The 20029-nt window shown below is 41.1% G+C and overlaps 1 protein-coding gene across 9 annotated transcripts in view; it reads right to left on the reverse strand.

Annotated features, from left to right (window-relative positions):
* The window catches only part of PHLDB2 (pleckstrin homology like domain family B member 2), an 85734-nt gene that overhangs the window by 33833 nt on the left and 31872 nt on the right, over window positions 1–20029 (reverse strand). For all 9 annotated transcript variants that reach the window (XM_071757398.1, XM_071757391.1, XM_071757406.1 and 6 more), the window contains 3 exons: window positions 11649–12032; window positions 9329–9472; window positions 8339–8476 (listed from right to left, as the gene is read on the reverse strand). In XM_071757398.1, the coding sequence (XP_071613499.1) occupies window positions 8339–8476; window positions 9329–9472; window positions 11649–12032 (666 nt within the window). The remainder of the gene's footprint in view (window positions 1–8338; window positions 8477–9328; window positions 9473–11648; window positions 12033–20029) is intronic.

Here is a 20029-nt window from a genome sequence, read left to right on the forward strand (position 1 = left end):
TAGTAATTAAACATTTCTCTGCAGACAACCACTTCCCAGCCCCAGCATTGTCTCTGGAGTCACATTAACTTCAGTCTGGCTGGATGCTTAGCATCCTCTTTCCAGAGAAAAGAAATACAGCCCAGCAAACCACAACATCTGAGCTGAGCCCACACTTCAGCTTGCCCTACAATGTGCCTCCAGATTTATGATAAATGAACTTTGGGTGAGTCAGGACAGAGATGGACTGACTTGCTTTGTGATGATGCTGGGGCACAGCTTGGATGGGTTTGGGAGGATTTTGGAATATTGTGCAGGACAGCAGTAGAAAGAATTGCTGTGAGACAGCATCCCTCAAAAGCATAGACACAGGATGTCACCAAAGCACCCGTAATATGAACACAGACCAAAAGTGATCAACACAGGTCATAAAATGAAACCTGTCTTTAGGCTTGGTAACTGATTTTAGGGAAAAGAGAGAGAAAATAAAGAATATATATCCAAAATATCTCATAGATGATGGCACAGAGGAATTAGGACAGTATTAAAGGCAATCAAAGCCCCCAGAAGAATGAGAACAAAAGAAAGAAAGACCTAATGCTTCAGTGTTGTCTCCTGTGGTTAAGGATGCCTTATGTCTGACCAACACTGCTACTTAAAACCCTAATAGGTTTCCACACCCCTTCTGCAGAGAAGTTCTGCTTTTCAGTTTGTTTCAATTCATCACATTCTGCTACTTCAGGCAGGCAAAAACTGTAGAGCAGCCTGTGTCTGCATGTGTATGTGCCTGCTGAACCAACCTTCCTGCATTAACTGGTAAACTCTGCAGAAATGAGTCAGAATAAATGTTGATGAAACAGAGATATTATCTCAAAAATCCAGATAAAAATAGGGAAAAAAACAAAGCAAACCCCCTGTTATTTTTACCAAGTCACTGTGAAATGGACACTATGGCTCAGTGAACTGGGCTCACTCTACAACCTTCTGATTAACCCCTTCAAAAACACAACCAGAAAAACAAAACCAAACACTCAAGGTATGTTGTTCTAAGAGAGAAAGTTAAGCTGCAAAGAAACCTAGAAGCCATAAACAAAGCAAAAATAAATACTGAATGCTTTCCAATGCAACAGGCTCTTCTACTTTAAATGTTCCTGTTTCCAGGATCTTCCTCAGTCCAAATCACCTGCTGATAAGCACATTTTAAGGCAGCACCATCTCATTAACCACCCCAAGCTTCAGACACATGTGCTCTGCCTCTCAGTATGGAATCATTCTCATTCTAAGAAGTTTGCCTGTCTCATCCTCATGCTTTCACCTCTAGCCAAACCTTATTGTTTTGCACTGCAAAAGAGCACCCCTCCTCTTTTTCAAAATAAGCTACAACAAAAACTAGAAGCAAAGGAGAAAGGGCAGACTATAGAAATGATTCTTTTCAATTTGAAGGTGATGTGATACTACAGACATTCTCTACGCGTTATTTTGGAGAATAAGTGGAAGAGCATTTGACTTTAACAACTCATGGATGAAAATGGCCTTATTCTTACCATGAATTTTAAAGAAAATAGTCTAGTTACTATCAGACAGGAGGCTAGGAAATGTTACCTGCTCTTCAGTGGTAGCTGAAGGGGTAAATGGTACATTTGGGGAAAGTGTTATACCTGAGGTCTACCAACTCTTCCAGCACTCATGCAAATTGAAAGCATTTCTAATGCTATGGCTGAAACAAATCAGGCTGCATACAACTGATTAAAAGGATGATGTTGAAACGAAACAAAAAGTACATGCTCCTATATTTTGAGGAGTACTCTTTCCTGCATTCCTTGCTGTCTTTCAGAACAGAAGTATAATCCCTGTGAATTTAATAAAACAAGGCAGAATGGGGAAGGGGGAGGGGGGGAGAGAGGGAGGCAGGAAGCATAATATGATAGAAGAAGGTATTCCACAACAGTTCTTTTTACTGCATGAGTGGTAAATAATTTATCCTATAATAGCAGACTCTATACAGGGATGGCATCTCTCTGAGAGATCTTAATGGGTTTTTTTCATATGCATATGTAAAGTTAATGTTAAAAAGCACTCCGCTGCAAGTAAACAAAAAAAAAATAAAATATATAGTTGCCAATATATAGTTGCCACATCAGCATGCTTCTAAAGCAACTCAAGTTTTTTTTAATTCCTAAGGTCATTTTCTGACCACTGCAATATGTTGTCCCAGTGAACAGATGGGGAGGCAAAAGATCCCTGATTCTAAACCACTGCTCCTTCATGAAAGTAGAAGAGAAAATAATCATCCAAACCAGAAGATGAAAATTTCAATTGAGAACATCAAAATTCTGTACAGTATTTGACATCTAGCTGACAATAAAAGGATTTCCCTTAGTGTGACAACCCGTTCTGCTATTTCCCTGAGGAGTTTTAAAAGAAAGCCTGTGAATTCAGACTTTTCTCCTTGAGTTTTCATAATCATCCTTTTCCTCATGAATGTTCTCTCTACAGGATATTCTTATGTGGATATATTCAGTGGATGCAGGTATGGTATTCCCCAAAATAGGTAAATCTTCTGTACCATGTCTTAAGGACGTTAATAATCACAGACTCATAGAGTGGTTTGGGTTGGAAGGGACCTTAGAGATCATCCAGTTCCAACCCCCCTGCATGGGCAGGGACACCTCCCACTAGATCAGGGTGCTCAAGGCCCCATCCAGCATGGTCCTGAACACTTCCAAGGACACAATTTACTTGAGCAACTTGTTCCAGTATCTCACCACCCTCACAGGAAATAATTTTTCCTCATGTATAACCTTAGCCCCCCCTATTCAAGTTTGAAACCATTTCCCTTTGTCGTCTCACTCCACACCCATGTGAAAAGCCCTACCCCAGCTTTCTTATAGGCTCCCTTCAGATATAGGAAGGTTGCTGTAACGTCACCTCAGAGCCTTCTCTTCTCCAGGCTGAACAACCCCAACTTCCTCAGCCTGGCTTCATAGGGGAGGTGCTCCAGCCCTCTGATCATTTCAGTGGCTTTTTTCTGGACACATCCAAGGAGCTCTCTGTCTTATGCTGGGGACTCCAGAACTGGACACAGTACTCCTCACAAGAGCAGAGCAGAGGGGCAGAATCCCCTCCCTTCAGCAGCTGTCTGTGCTGCTTTTGATGCAGCCCAGGACCCTGTTGGCTTTCTAGCTGCACACTGATGGCTCATGTTGATCTTCTGGTCCACCACCACCCCCAGTTCCTTTTCTCCTCAGGGCTGTATTAAATCCCTTCTCCTCCTAACCTGCACTCATGCATGGGATTGCCTTGACCCAGGTGCAGTGCCTTGCACTTGGCCATGTTAAACTTCATGCATTTTACATGAGTCCACGTTTCAAGCCTGTCAAGGTCCCTCTGGATGGCATCCCTTCCCTCCAGTGTGTTGACTTCACCACAGCTTGGTGTTATCAGCAAACTTGCTGAGAGTACATTCAGTTCCACTGTCCATGTCACCAATAAAGATGTTAAACAGCACTGCTCTGAGTACCCTTGAGGAACACCACTCATCACACATCTCCATTTGGACACCGAGCAATTCATCACAACTCATCCATTTAAAACACTTGCTTATATCTTGATGAACTGAAATCTGACCAAGAAAGATCTACAAAGCTATGCTATGAGGAATAAATTTGTCAGATTTATCAGGATAAAAAAACAGCAGCAGGAATTTTGAATCCATAAGAGAAAGGACTCAGGAGAGACGAGCAGTATATTTAACTTTGATTGCTGGTGGGTCATCAGACAGCTTCTATTTCCTTGACTCAATTCTTGCAAGCATTTGCAGTACTCATTCAGCAAAGAGGCCAAGCTTCAAATATTTTGGCATGGCTGGGATATTCTGCTAAAGACTGAAAAATATTTCCACAAAAGCATGTGCACAAAATTAAATGTATTCCAAAAAAAAAAAAGATGAGTTATCTCCTGCCAGCTGCTCCTGATTTCTGTTCTTGAAGCAGGACAGGAAACCAGCATTGATAAGAGTCCCTGAGTACATATTTCCACCATGACATAAGGCAAAGGTCCTCCAGAAGAAAAGGAATCACCTCCAACTCTTAAGACACAGTCTAAACTTTTGCATAAATGATTTCTTTGAAACTCTGTCAAAACTCCCATGCAGCTATGATTACCTCCCTCAGCACTTCCGATAAAGTAATAACTCATTTTCAGTTATTCCTGTTTATTCATGCTTGCTGAGCTCTTCTTTTCACTCTATGGTGTTACTTGCAGCCTCACTCTTTAACTTGGAGACATCAGGCATGGTAAATCATTAAGCATCCTTCTTTGCATCTGCCAGGCTGCATGTTTTCAAACTACACATACTAAGGAAGCACTGTATGAAAAAAAAAAGTACTTTGCAAATCTGGATAACATCCAACTGGGTAAATACAATTTTTTCCGGCTTCCTTATGGACAAACATCAGTCCTGAACTAAATCTTGTGAGCAAAGGGTCATCAGAATGGAGTCATAATTGTGAATAGTACCATGGACCTGAGGTGCTATTTCACTTGAAACAATAGCATCATTATTGTACACCTGCAGTGCAGTAACATGAATGATTGCCATGGTAATTAGAGGGAGCTGGGCCTAAATGGCAAGGAAAAGGGACATTGGCTCACTAGCTTGCTTGTTTCCAGGTACTGCCCAGTTTGGTTCTTTCCAGAGCACGATGTGTTCAAAATATTTTTGTCAGTATCTGTAGCAAAGATACTGCTGGAGAACCTAAAGCTCTGTCAAATTGTGTTACTAGCGACTTATCAGGGGTGTCCTTACATAAATGTTGGTCATCTTTTTCTGTGGATAAAACCAAATATGTAGGGGGAAAAAAAAAAAAAAGGAAAAAAAAAAAGAAAGCATGAGGCAATTGTAATCTATACTCAAGAAGCATGGCCATGGAGGCAAAGCCAGACCTTTCTCCATACACTGCCATGAATTCCAGCATGGCTGAAAGCAGAGGCCATGGCAAACAGCTCTGGAAGTAGCTATCTCAGCCAGAACAACTGAGTCCTGTCAGCACTTGTGCCTGGCAGAGGATGCACCACAGCCAGAGTCCTGCAATGCTGCTGACAGGCTCTGTCATCATCTTTTCAAAACAGTAACTGCTCATAACTTTTGTATCCAAAACCTAGGTAAACCAACATTAATTTCTTTGTTCCTTGCAATGTATGTGGTGGTATACTTACAAAATCAAGAACGCTTTCAACCCACCACTACATGATCTTCCTCACCAATTCATTTGCTCTTCCTCACCAGCAGGCCTGGCAGGGACTTAGGTAGGGATGAGCAGAGAAGCCAAAGAAGATCAGAATGCAGCATGACAAATAATGTACAAACCTCCCTGTTAAATCTGTTCCTGTTTTACAAGATCCATTCCTGATCTACAAGCAAGGTGCTGGGACACAAAGACATTGTACCAGAGCAAAGAGCACACTGACACAACCCTAAACTGACCTCACAACTCCATACCCTTCTGCCTTGAAAAATATTTTCCAGCTGATTATTTTGCTTCACAAAGGCTAGAAACTGTGGCTTTACAATCACACAAAAATTAGCAAAAATTTTTGTCCTCATCTAAATAAATTGTGCACAGAGCACTAAAAAAATGAATCAAAAAAAAAAAAAAAAATCAAAGAATTGGGTAGAAAAGTAGTAGAAAAGTTTCCATCTACAATCTATTTCAAGTACATAACATGGCCCAGTGATTATGTTTAAGTTTATGATCTCTCTTTTTAAGAATTTCACAAGTTTTTCAAACAGGTGCATGGGAAAGGATGAAACACACAACCAGGCAGGGGTTTCCTGTCAAACAGGTGTCGAGATCAGTGGCAAATTCCAGGAGATGCTCAAGTCACTCCAGAGACAAGTGCCATCGTGTATAGCACTAACACCCCACCATCATTCCATGAGTGAAATCAACTCTCCCTCTCACCTCACGACAACGTCATTGGGTGTATTCAGATATCACTGCCCTTACCCCGACAGAAATCCAACCACTGCCTCAGAGAAGGGACCTGACTGTGACCCCCCCCAGTACGTCAGAAACTACTGGCCAAAATCTGAACCTCGGTTCTGTTGAGGAGGTCATAAGTTTCAAATTATTTTAGCAAAAGGACCACCTACCACCACCACCCAAGGATTGTGTGGGGGCTGATCCTGTACTATTACAGAGCCAAAATTTTGCCTGTCTTGCATCAGTTCTGCAGGGCTGCAGCCTTCAACATACAGACAGACAAATGAAGCTTTAAAAAAAATGCTGTTGTTTCAAGTAAGCCAGAACCTTTATTTGTTGAGATGATCAGTGCCATCTGTTCTGCTGGCTGACACTGCTTTCTCTACAACATTTCAGCTGTCACTTTATATTTTGGCCACTTGCAGAAGCCTGTCAGCCACTTCTGTTTTTAAACATTCACTTTCATGCAAAGCTTTCAGACAGCTTCCAGAACAAAACCTGTATGCTGTCTTCAGGTCGGTTTCTACAAAGATAATTTCGTTATTAACTGAGACATGGTTTTAATTCCAGAGCACACACACACAGCTGGCGTGTTTGTTTGTTTGTTTAAAAAGGAACACACAAGAAAAGAGAAATAAAATATTGTAACTGATCTGACTAGAGGCATGCTTCATACCAAAAAAACTTTTTTGAGTGAACTTGCCTTTCACATAACAAAAGTGCTTTCTCTAGGCTCCTTCTGATGTTTCAGTTAATCTGAAAATTTGAACTAGACTTGGCATTTTAGCTTTCTGACTGCTGCACACTAACATCCCATTATATGATTGCAAGGAAATTTAAACAATCTACACATTTTAGAAAAATTTCTATTAGTTTCATTGAACTTTGGGGGCTATTAGGGTACAAATATAAAAGGTAAAAGACCTCTCGAATTTCTGGATATATTATTCATCAGCACTTATGAACAAAACTTCTAGCAGCATCATTTGGAGGGTACCTGTTTGCATCACCCAATCTATTCTTGTCAATTTTAACACATATTTATATTGAAAAGCAAGTCCAGGGACATTTGCTATAGACAACTTAAAAAGAGATAACACCAAAAGCTGAGGAATCACTGAAGGGTACACAAGAACAAGGGAAAGTGCAGGCTGGAAAGTCCATGCAAGCTCAAGCTCAAACTGGATGTGTGCTGTCACTTCACATGGCAGAGGTAGCAGCACCTTTCTCCTTAGACACAGGCTTGATGAGAACAGCCACAAAACAGCACTGAGGTTCATCACAAAGTACGCAGAAATTAAAGACAAAAAGCTCAGAATAAACAATGCAAGCTGTAAGGCATGAGTTAAATGGAAACTTTGAAAGAGGTAAAAATGTACAGTTTGCCTAAGCAAAAGCAGGTAATGCAGAAGACTTCCAGATATTTCTGGAGAGCTTAAAAAAAGAGGGCAAGAGAGTAGCTAGAGTGTTTCATCAAGTGACAGGTTTAAATTTTAGAGGTAGAGGATGAAATTTAAAAAGGAAACATAATTGGCTGAAAGCCCTGGAAAAACTTCCTGACCTTGAGTTATTCTTGGCTGTGGCACATCCCTGGTGGAGAAAGCAACCATCCACCTGGAGAGGCCAGCAGAGAGTCTGCTGGAGTGAACCAGCCCTCCATGGTTGGAGGGAGACAGCTTCATCTTGCTTTCCGTCTTGGACCCTTTCCATTTCTGTACTTAAAATCTTATTATAGTGCTAACCTATTTTGTAAGTATAAGCTTATATATATTTTCTGTGTATTTGAGAGCAGTTAAGTATCTGACTGTATAGAACTAAGTAATTCCTTTGACTTAATCACAGAGAATGTTTTACAATACTAAAATTGTCAGTCAGCAAACAAAATAAACAAACATAATTTCTTTAAAATTATATACTTAACAAATATCTAATATATAATTCTATATAATAATAGATAAAGCCATCTTCTGAAACCTTTTCTGAGAAAGATTTTGTTGCATTTTTTTTTAATTAAAGATATATAACCTATGAGGGAAGTAAAGGAAAAGCCCAATTAATACTGTTCTTTTAAACAACAGATAACCCAAGTCTGAGCCCTATATGGATTTTTTAATTAACAAAAAATATCTTCACAGTAGTTCAGGTCTTTACTTAAGTATATGGTATTTTGCTTGTCAAACATACCTTGGGAAACAAGGTTGTTATAGGGAGATGTAACATGGTTTTGGTGAGACAATTACTATTTTTGTCCATATTTATGAAATAACTTACTTACAGACAATATAAAATAACTTTCATAAATATGTTAATCATATAAAGGTATTTTGAAATCAAGGAGAACAGAGCACACAGCTATCTAGAGATAGCTCAGTTACCTTTGTCTTTTCACCAATAACATTTCTCTCCAGCTCAGCTATTTTTCTGTTTAGATGATCCAATATTTCCTTCTCTTTCAGCAGCTCTGTTGTTTCAGATTTCTGTTCTCCATCCAAAAGGGCACATTCCATATCCAACTAGGAACACAAAAATTTTTTCAGAAGCAGTCCAGATTAAGAAGGAATCTTGATACACATTATTTTCTGGGGGAGGGAAGTGCGTTGGCAATTATTCACAAGAGAAACATGATAAAAAGAGAGGGGGTTGGTTGGAAAGTAAGCTTTACTGCCACAAAAGAAGGTAAAAAAGAGATCACAAATCTGATAAAAAGTAAAACTGCAACATAAAGTACTGCAAAATAAGATCCAAACCAACATTAGTTTGAAGATTCTTTTTTTTCCAAAATTTTTCTTTTCTATCTCTTCTCAGGGCTTCCTCCTGTTATAGCTCTCTGTGTGCAGGCTCTGTAGGAAACCCTTCTGAAACAGCTGTTTCTTTCCTGTTGCTGATAATTGGAGCAAGCAGAACCCAAATGCCTGGCCAGCTTCGTGTGCAACTGTGAGATACCAGAAGTCAAGAGGGTGCCAGCATGCCCTTGCTACTGTAAAGCCAAGGAGATTTGAAAGGAAGTTGTCTCACTTCCTCCCTCTCCCTTTAAGTGGTCACAGGAGACACCACCATAAAACTCCCAAGTGACACAAGGTATTTAAATCAACTGAGTGACCATTCAACAAGCAAGATAATTCGTATTCCACCTAGGAGTATAATGGTTACAAGCTAGGAAAGGCATCACATCCATCTCCCTGTAGGGGAAAAATACCTTTCATCGTGGTACACTGCCAGGTCCATGCTGCTGCACCTAATTCTGGTGAAAATGCACAGAATACAAAGGCTGCACTACATACAGCCATGAGCTCCCTAAGTATTTGCTGAACCCATCAGATTTATGCTATGTAGACATAGCTAACAAGCCGAAACATATTTCATACCTCTCTTGAGGATTCATCCATCTGGTCATTTAAATCTTTGATCTTCTGCTCCAGCTCTTCCAAGTTATTTAGTATTACTATGCGCTCCTCCTCCAGTCGAACAAGCTCCTGCCCTCTTTGCTCATCACTTGTGCATTCTGGAACCTGCAGTTGCACATTACAAGAGGCTCATTAGCAAAAGAGTTAAACAGGGATTTTCCTTCCCCTTTTCATTTTGTGCTCATTTTAGACAAGTACTGAACTGCTCGGTTTGAACCTGTTACATATTTTGTGTCTATTATACTACTATTTCTGTATTTAGAATGTGCACAAACATGATACTTTACTTCCAGGCACTGGAAGTAAATACTATTATTAATAGTAAATACTGCTCATACTACAGGAATTATTAAAAAAAATAAATTTTGATAATACTTTAAATGATGCGCTATTTAGGTTATAAAAATTTTTTCTTTATAAAAATAACACAGGGAGATGAAGATGCTTTTTATGTAAATTTCATCTGTTCATATAGTAAAAGCCAGGAAGTAGGGCAGGACATTTTTGGAAGCAGACATTAAGATTGGCAAGATTGGCAGCTTCTATGAAATAAGGACAAAAGTTAGTTCTATCTCAGTTAACACTGAGGAAGTAGTAACCTAAATGTTGGGTTTTTTGTTGCCTTTACTAGCTAACTGTGACAAGAATTAAGTAACATTATTAAGAAAACACCTGTGATCTTGTACCAGCAAAGGCTAGATCAAAGAGCACTGAGTTTCAAATATATTCTTCATGTTCATATGACCCCAGGGGCTTCTGATCCAATTTCAGTGGTAAGGCTGCTTGCTCAGTGTCCACAATCAGAATTAGAAGTGGGCCACATGCAGGGCTTCGTGTTAACCACTGGACCACACAGCCTTTCACAAAACAGGCTCAGCTTCTGAATGGCTATTCCGAGAACAGACATTCTTATCCTAAACAAATATGATCTTGATAGTTTTAAAACAATGAGCTGTGTTTCATTAACACAGTTGCTTGTTACTGCTTTTGTCGGGGCTTAGCAGAATACCCTTTATGAGGAATGAATGGATGGTATTCCTTGATTAGCATTAGTAATCCTAGCAGGAAAGCCTCTTTTTGTCTGGCATCCTGCTCATATAATGCTGGCATAATGTCTTTGATTTCATCTTCCTAATAAGGATTTTAAAAAGGGCCTCTGACCTCCACAAAGAAAGCAACAAATGGGAAAGAAACCCAAGATCACAGTAACTTGTAAGTGAAATGTCTTACTACCTTTTCAACAAAGAAAGACCAAGTCAAGCCATAACAGCACGTTTATGTTCAACATAATTTCACAACAAAAGACTCAACAGACATATTTCCCTTTGAAAGATAAAGTGTTTTTCTGTCACACCTCTCTCTTCTGTAAACACACGCTTCTATTGACTTTAAGGATGCAAACTAAGGAAAGGTTAAACACATTTCATGTTAGGCATATATAAACATGATGAAACTCATATAGTGTGTAAATAACAGTAGGAAGTAGAGACAAAAGGTATTTTCAAGGTGTGAGTTTATGAAACAGAAACCTGCTTTCATGGCTTTTCTTGGTCTTCTTATGCTCTTGATTCTAACTCTTGAATACAGTTATTTAACACAGTGCCCATCACCAGGATTTGCTGAGCTGCTGGCCTGGCACACCAGAGCCTGGGCACTGGCCCAACGCAACAAAACAGCAGTGTGAAGTACACAGGAAAAGAGCTGGAGCTAATTATAGGCAGGAGTTAAAAGGTTAGAGCAGCAGGAGGCTGGAGCCCTGTGAGAGGGAACAGCTGATGTGACAAGTGACTCAGGTCCAAGCCCAGGAAAAGAGACGGGACAGTAAATTCGGCTCAGGCAACTGCTCTTCATCTCCTGTGTGACTGTTCTAGTTTATCCATGACAAAACATCCTCCTCTTACAGAAGACAGGAGCCTCAGGCTGGGAGAAGATGACAGACCCTTCCTTCCTTCCTACATCCCAGCATGCTGCAAAGCGGGGTTCCTGAAACCTTCCTTATTTGATGAGTTATAATTGTTCAGAAAAATCCTTCTCCCTCAGAAGACCTTAAAACTCTTTCTGAACTGAACATCCCTCTGAAAAAAACAAAAACAAAAACCAAAAAACCCAACATCCTTGCAGTACCAACAGCTTTCACAGAAAATTAAATAATCGCTTGCTGGTTGCTAAACTGTATGAGCCCACTCTACCGACTAAGCCATCTTCACTGTGGCCCCTGCCAAGACAGCCACCTCCTAGAGGACGATTTTAAGCAGCTGACTCTGGATGGTGAGAGCGTTACCTTTGGTGTGATGCTTAGGTAGGATGATTCAGGGGCATCCTTAAGGAAGGCAGGAGCAGGGAAAGGTGGAGGCTTGGCATTTTCATTGAAGTGCTCATCAGCTCTCAACCCTCTGGAGGGAAGGAAAGCAGAAGTGCTGCGGCTGTGGTTGCTCAGCTCCGAGAAATCCGAATCGCTTGCAGATGATTTCAAGTGGCTTCTGAACCTCGTTTCCAGGTTCATCTGGGAGTCTTCAAACACTGAGTCCTCATCAGAGAGCTGAAGTTTTTCGAGTTCCTTGTTAATTTTTTGAACATCAGCAACTGTTGTAGCTGCAGCGGGGTTGCTGTCAGATTTGGAGAATTCTGCGCACAGATTGAGGATTGTCTCCAGCCGCTGTCGTTCCTAGTTTAAAAATAGATAATAGCACTAAGCAACACATGTCAGCTAAAAGTAAGGAGGAAATTATAAAAAGTTTTGGCTTTGGTCGTTTTTTTTTTTTAGAGTGAAGGATTAAAGTTCTCAAATTCCATGTATGTCTCTAGGACTTAGGGATAATAAACATATATACATAAATAAATTACAGTGTAAGATGAAGAATCAATGTTAACATGGAAGAAAAACACAAAAACTTAACAGTACTTTGACATGCATTAACCCTTATTTATCTTTACAGTGTAGGAAATTTTAATATTAATATTGCTTATTCAGGTTGTTTTAACCATACCCCATTTGTATGTGCACGTCCAATGAGCTCAGTGTATAAATCACTAATTGCTCCTCCTTAGAGATACACTATACTCCTACCAAGCTGCAAATATCACACATATTTTCCAAGAACTTATTAATTCCTGTCTTTTCTGTATTTTCTGTTTTGTTAACTTTGATTCCCTTTTCTGGGAGAGAATTAGTCCACATTTTGAAACACGCTTTTTCAGGAGCATTAACAGTAAAACTAGGCATTACATCTAAAATACAACAGATGTCAAATGAACAGTAGTGGGGGAAATCATTATTTATTAGTTAATTCAAATTCCATATGTACTCATACTAACCTATCAAACTTGAGAATCTGAATAGCTGTGCTGGTTTGACCTAACATACTTGAAGTTGCTAGCATCATTTAATTCCCAGAGGATTTCTAGAGCTCTATGATACTTGACTAAAAGGATCACAAAGCTGTACTTATTTTATTTTCCTGGTGTCATAGCTTCCTGTAACTTCTATTTCAGATTCCATTTTTTTCACCTTTTCATTAAGACATGATGCTTTTATGTAATTTCATGTTTCTTTTGCTAAAGAAGAAAAGTAAAGTAAATAAAAAACTGCTTACCATAAGCCTACTGAAAATTCTGCTGGAAAAAAGACCACTGTGAAAATTCCATGCTCGGCATTAATACACGCACTAATTATCTCATTTCTGATTTCTAGGAAATTTTTTTTGTTTGTTTTAGTAGTACTTAGAAAGAAACTCCAAACCCCCCACATCCTCAGATTCCTTCCCCAAGAGCCACTGCAGTGTATTCACTTTCCAGGCCCTACCTGGCATTTCATTTACAAACAAGATTTGTGAAGCAGCTATTTCTGACAGTCCTAACACTCCTTGTGCAGGTGATAACAAGGATAGAGTAAAGCAGTTTGGGCAGGGCATCGCCTGTCCTTTCCCTGTAGCAAGCCAGTGGAGTTTTATGAAAAATTAACACCAGTTTACAATCACCCAGCTTTTTATACAGCTACCAAGAGATTACACAGGTGGTTACATTACATGTTCACATCACCCCGCATCACCTGCACTTAAAAGCTGCACTTCTGAGCTGGAGAACCAATCTGAACCCATCTGTTTCCAAGCACTACCCGAAAGAGAGCCATGAGATGTAAATTTTGCCTTTGGGTAGCTTATTCCCAGGTTCCTACTGCAGGTTTCCTCTGAAATGGCACCAGCAGAGAAGAGCTGCTGAAATACCAGAGCTGTGGGGCAGCGATTGCCAGATCGTATTTTCCACGAAACGGGTCCAGCAGAGTCTGCAGACATCCTTCAGCCTCAAATGATCAACATAATTATAACTCCCCAAAGCCTTGTTCCCTACAGGCAGCCACTGCCAGACCCTAAGCCTTTTCCCTTACCCCTCCAACGTCGCTATCCTCCCTCTTACTGAGTCTTTTGGCCACACAACCCAATTCCTAAAGCGCTGTGCAAGGGCTGGCTGGCGGCACCGGTAATTACCCAGCTCTCCCCGGTGTGACGGCACCAGGCCTGGCACTTCCATACACTCATCATGATGATTAGGGATGGGAAACACAGCAGCAAGTCCCATCCTTCCCTGCAGCAACAGGGTATATCAGGTTACCCCGTGCCAAGCCTCCATCCTTTCAATAATAACAGGGAATGGCAAATTTCAAATTGCTGACACAGCTCGTCCAAGCCTAAGCGCTCAGGTAAGGGGCTCAGCACTCAAAAAAAACCCAAAACATAACAGGATTCTTTTTTTCCTCCGAGTGTCATATGGTCAGGAAATGCTCAAAACTGCAGAAAAACCTCTGCCAGTCTTCAAAAAATTCCTGGTGAGCTTTCAGACACATTACAGAAATGCCGATATCTCTCACTTCTATTTTGACATGTGGCGAGAGGCTTACAGACAGGAAGCTCTGTGGTTATTTTATACACTCTGTTCTCATCATTTCAAGTTGGCCAACTCATTCCAGCTCCAGCACATCTGCACTTAACTGTTTCCAGATTATATATTTCTGAGTCAAGCAGCGAGCTAGGAAAGCACTCCTGCAATGAAAAGTGCAAATCCAACAGGCAAATCCAGTCAATAATTTTGCAAGGAATACCAAAAAAAGTTATTTTTGCTGCTGAGCACAGCAGAGGGAAAACAGGTATGTCAGAAGAAGGAAACTGGTTCAAAATTGGCTCTGGCAGGAGGAAAGGGTGTTAGACCAAGCATTGTAAACTCTTCAGTACATTTTCCCATAAAATGTCCTTTCTAAGAGATAAACATCTCCATGTGTTTTCAGTGGATCTCTTACCTGCTACAAAAAGGGGTACCCAGGTCTTGTATACTTTCTGCCTTTGCAGTTTCACCACTCCTGGCTTTGACAAAACTATCCAACACCTACAGATGGTGGTGAAGGAGAAGGGTGGGAGAAGGGGATAATAACCCTCCTCTATTATTGATTAATAATGTCATTAAGAGACATCCCAGCCTGGAGCACTGTAAAGAGAAGTATTCTGAAACAGCAGAGATAAATACGTCCCACTTAAACAGCAAGCACGTCAGAAATGCCTTGGTTTGTTCATCTACTGCGTCGTGTACATGAATTTTACAAATGCGTAGGTAGGGGTGATGAAACACCTAGATAGCAAGGCAAGACTTGGTTTATCAGCTGTGGCAAGCTGATAAATTTATTCTTTGATAAATGCCATTAGCAACCGGATAACCCCAGATTTCATTAAAAATACATGTGCAGCACAAAAAATACTTTGTGACCGACGCTAATGAGAATCATGACTAGAAAGCAGCCAGGGCTGACTTTGCCTGAAGAAGAGGCTGTTGCTCTTCTCACCTACCAAAGAACAGCACTTTTTCACTGCTAAGACATTCAAAACCTCACTAGCAGACAAACAACCAGCTTCACAGCAAAAGTTTGGAGCAGCAACTAGTCAAAAAGGACACAGGGAGGAGGCACACAGAGCAGGGAAGAGTGCAGTAGAAATTTCCCAAACTCTCTTACAAATACATTCAGTAGTCCACGGACTTCAGTAGTCCACAGACCAGAGGCAGGAAAATGTTTTCTCTTTCCTTCCTGCATTTTTAAGGAGCTGGTGATTTCACACCTATCAGATACCAAGAAGCTTATTTCAAAGCTAGACTTTAAACCAGGACTGAGAACAGCTCGCCATCTATTTTTGCCTTTCCCTCCAGTTTGCACCAGTTTCTCGCTCCTGCCTGGTTTATTTTCTGATTTCCAGCCCTTGTTTTTGTCTTTTGGCTCTGAGGTTACCACTAGCAGCACAGAATTCAGAGAAATCACCCGTATTCCAAGCCCGTTTCCCACGGGCAAGGCGCAGGCAGCCTCTCCTCGCAGAGACACCCGCAGGGAGCAGAGACCACCCCAGCACAGGGACCAGGCTGGCACTCCTCGTCCTTACCTTCCCAACACGGGCATGGAAAAAAACAGAGCAGGAAAAGCAGATCAGTGGCACGGAGTAGAGCCAGGAACAGAGCAGGCGACTTGCTGCAGAATTAGCTCCCGCATCTGCCGGGACGTATTCGGCTCCCGAGGAAATGCCGTCTGCTTCCAAAACAACAGCGCTGGCAAATGATCATCTCCCGGCACCCAGAAGAGCAATCCCGTGTTTTCAGCAGAGTGCTGCCTTTTTGCTCGGACCCATCTCCTTTTGCCCCTCCAGTGCCTGGGCAGAGGCTCCATTTCAAATCACAGTGAGGGCAGGACCCTGAAGGAGCTGTAGTGCGGTACTTAAGTTCTGTAAATGGTAATAATCCCCTGAAATATATTTCTTCCTGGTCTGTGTTGCTCATTTGCATAAAGCATATAGCTGCAAAAACTTGGGTGTATGTAATCCACACTTTGGATTACTAAAGAACCCAAAGAAATACTTTTAGAACACAATTAAAACTGAGTGTTCCTGAAAATTTACTGAGTTGTCAGGATTAATTGTATTCTACAGGTCAGTTTTGGGTTTTTTTGGTTCTTTGTTTGCTTGCTTTTTTTTTTTTTTTAATCCTAATATATGTCACTTCTTCATTTAGTACACTAAACTAAATGCTAAGTAGCTATTCTGTAACAGTATAGAGCCTGTCAAATATTACTGGTGGGAAAAAACATCTTGAACTACATTTTGTCTACTTGGCTGAGGTTCCTGTAAAAAGTCAGTTTTATATACAGCTTGGGTACTTTACACTTAAAGGATCTATAAAAAGACACTGTGCCAAAATAAATTTATAAAACAAGTATATGAGATTTTCCCAAGATATATGGGAGGTTTATATAAGCTCTACTAACCTTAACTGTAAAGCAGTACCACCTAGAAAATTCCAGAAGATTTTCATTTTAGTTTCCCCTCATACTAGCACATGTTAGTACACTGGAATACAACAGCACAAACCAGGCACAGGGATATTCTGTATTGTTTCCTACTTGCTAGATAAACTTAATGATATTCAATGTTCTACTGAGTGTGAAAAAGTGGACTGTGGAATAAGCTCCTCGATTTTTTTTTTTATGGTTCCTTCGGGCAATGGTGATACAAGCTGAAATGTCCCCTGGTGCAATTCTTGCATTTACTACATTATCAAACACGTGTTCTTCGATCCATGCAGACAGCAGGACTGTGAAAGGCATCATAAAGCCGCTGAACGGGTAATTTTTAAGTACCTACCACCATCTAGAGGATGTACTGAAAAACTGCAGCAGAAAAGCAAGTTTCATGCTATTCAAACGGGCAGGTATCAAACAAAACAGGTGGCCCTTAATACCTGTCTGACTCTGTTGCCCATGATGTGCCCGACCACCCCACAGGCTGGGGAGACAGTCTGCCTCTCAGTTCCATCAGCTATCACAGCTAAGCTTTTATCTCTGACAGGAAAAAAAAAAAAAAGAGATGTCCTCTTTAAAAACAAATTAGATATTCAGTAGCTAACCAAATCACGGGATTCTTATATCACAGTGCTCATGTTTTTCTCTGTTTCTAAGGGCAAGCTTCAGCAATAGCTCAGCCTGACTCCTGCTTGTGTAAAGCTTCTATAAACATCTCCACACCATGATGCAATGTCCGGCCAGCTGGGCTGGAGGGGAAACAGCAGCAGATTGTGACCCTCCAGCCCTGCTGCCTGTGCAAGCCCTGGGAGAGACCTCACGCCATCTCCCCTGCTCCCACAGCCCACCAGTAAGGCAGGAGGGATGGCAACAATGAGACCTTGGGTTTTTCCCACTCCTCAAGTCACAGAGGAACAGGCTGACAGAACAGAAGTGGCACCAGCCCTCAGCCAGTTTGGGAGAAATTAGCTGTAAGAGGCAAATCAAAAGAAAGAGAGAGGGAGAAACACCAAATCCTATGACAGGACCTACATGTCTTTTTTGTCTGGTCCATGGGAACACACCAAAATTTTAAATAATGTTTAAATAATAATAAAAAAACCCCCTACAATTTATATTTTCTCTATTTGTACCATTTTTTAAAATACTCTTAATTTCCTTGGTCAATGGCAGCAGAACATTTGGTTTCATATGCAGGTTGTAGCAGCAGCTCAAAATGCAAAGTTTCAGAGGAGACTGTCACTTAAAATGAGAAGCACAAGTAAAACTCAGAATAATTTACATGGAAAAGGAAAAAAAAAAAAAAGTGAAAGTAAATAGAAGAGACCGAGGGTTGATACTAGGTAAGACCACAATGTGTGCACCCTTTTACTTTACTACCTATCAAATGCAGCACCCCAAACCTGCTCTGTGCCAGCAGGATAGCTACAGGGGCACTGCTGGTGCAAAGATGCTCTTCACTTTGTATTTGGGCTATAGAGCAATCTAAACCTTTAAAAAGGAGACACATGTTTCTGAACAAGTTCTCCAAGTAGCCTTTCACTTTTCTTCTCTCTGCCTTGCTTCGACAACAGAGTGTGTAATACTCTAATACTTGTACACAAAGTGACTACATTTCTCCTGTCATTTACCCACTAGCTACTCAATCTGGACCATTAGCCAACACAGTTTTACCATCCACAGGTGTTTGGTTGGTTGTCCACCTCATGTTACACAAGGTCAGACAAAGCTGCTCAGCCTGGGTACATAAAAATGATGTTTGGATAAATTACTAGATCCACACAGAAGGACACAAAAAACCCAAACCCAAAACTGTACAGGCCCAAAAGTACAAAGAGCTGATATAAGGATTTTTATTTTATTTACTTTTAATATATTCCTTTCTTTCAGAAGTCTGAAAACTTGCTTGTGATGATCTTCAGAGTCTCAAACCCTTGAAAGGATGCACTCTCCCAATATTCAACTCTTCCAACAGATACCTCTAACAAGGGATTAAGCATCAAACAGGATACTGAACAGAAGATGAACTCAAGCAGGAGGAAGTTCCTTCATGTTTAAATTACATGCAACACACAAAACATCATCTATTTTCAAAAACTTTAACATGCTTGGAAAAGAAGTAGGCAAATTCTCCTTTTAGACTTGAGGGTAGTATTGTCAGACAAGAAAAAAAAATCAGGGGAAGAAGGGGAAAGTAGTCACATTCAAATATAAAACCAGAACAATTTTTAGCATTACTGAATATTGAAACAACCCGATGCCTTCCGTCCCTTGCTACAAACACACACACACAAACCTGTTCCCTTTGAAATACAAACACTCTACTATGTTGTCTTTTATGACTGATTAGCTCAGGTTTTACAGCATTACTGTCTGGAAAACCCTTTGATAAGAAGTAAACATCGCTCCACACACACCGAATACCAGGACTAGGGAGAAGGGTGGAGATTTTCAAGGGGAGTGGAGGAGCAGCAGGAAGAGAGAAAACAACCTGCCTGTGTTTCTGCTGATGCTTCCCACTTCTGGGTGCACAAGCCCCAGAACCTCTTCTAAGCTACTCAGTCATCTCCATCATAAGCAGGGGAGATCCCTTCACCCCAGGGAGACTTGTCCCTCCTCTCAAGAGGCCACAGCTTCAGGGGAAGCTCGTGGAGGGTTTCAGGGGTAGGTAGGTGAGATAGGAGGGAGAGATTTGAAAGGGTTACAATCCTATATCTGAACCTGCTTGAAGGTGAAGCTCAAAATGGGAGCTATGGCCCAGTGCAGGCACCTGGCATTACTGGTGGTCCCTGACAAGCACCCGCTGCTCCTGCACCCCGCTGCTCCCACTTCTACCTCCAACAGCTTTTCACTCTGCCTTGCCCAGGAAAGGAACCCTCTTGCAGCTTGCTGTCTGCATGCAAACTAGACAGGCTTAAGAGCATCCTGTCCCCAGGGCAACTAGGGAATCAGGCCCATCCAGCATGGTTTCGTGAAAGGCAGGTCCTGCTTGACCAACTGGATCTCCTTCTATGACCAGGTGACCCGTCTGGTGGATGAGGGAAAGGCTGTGGATATTGTCTACCTGGGCTTCAGTAAAGCCTTTGACACTGTCTCCCACAGCATTTTCCTAGAGAAGCTGGCAAATTGTGGCTTAGACATGTGTACTCTTTGCTGGATAAGAAACTGGCTGGACAGCCAAGCCCACATCTGTGGTGAATGGAATTAAATCCAGTTGGCAGCTGGTGACATGCTGTACTCCCCAGAGCTCAGTTTCAGGATGGTCATGTTTAATACCTTGAATAATAATCTGGATGAGGGCATTGAGTGCTCCCTCAGTAAATTTGCAGGTGACACCAAGC

The sequence above is a fragment of the Heliangelus exortis genome, chromosome 1 (assembly GCF_036169615.1).
Source record: "Heliangelus exortis chromosome 1, bHelExo1.hap1, whole genome shotgun sequence".
Taxonomy (NCBI): domain Eukaryota; kingdom Metazoa; phylum Chordata; class Aves; order Apodiformes; family Trochilidae; genus Heliangelus; species Heliangelus exortis.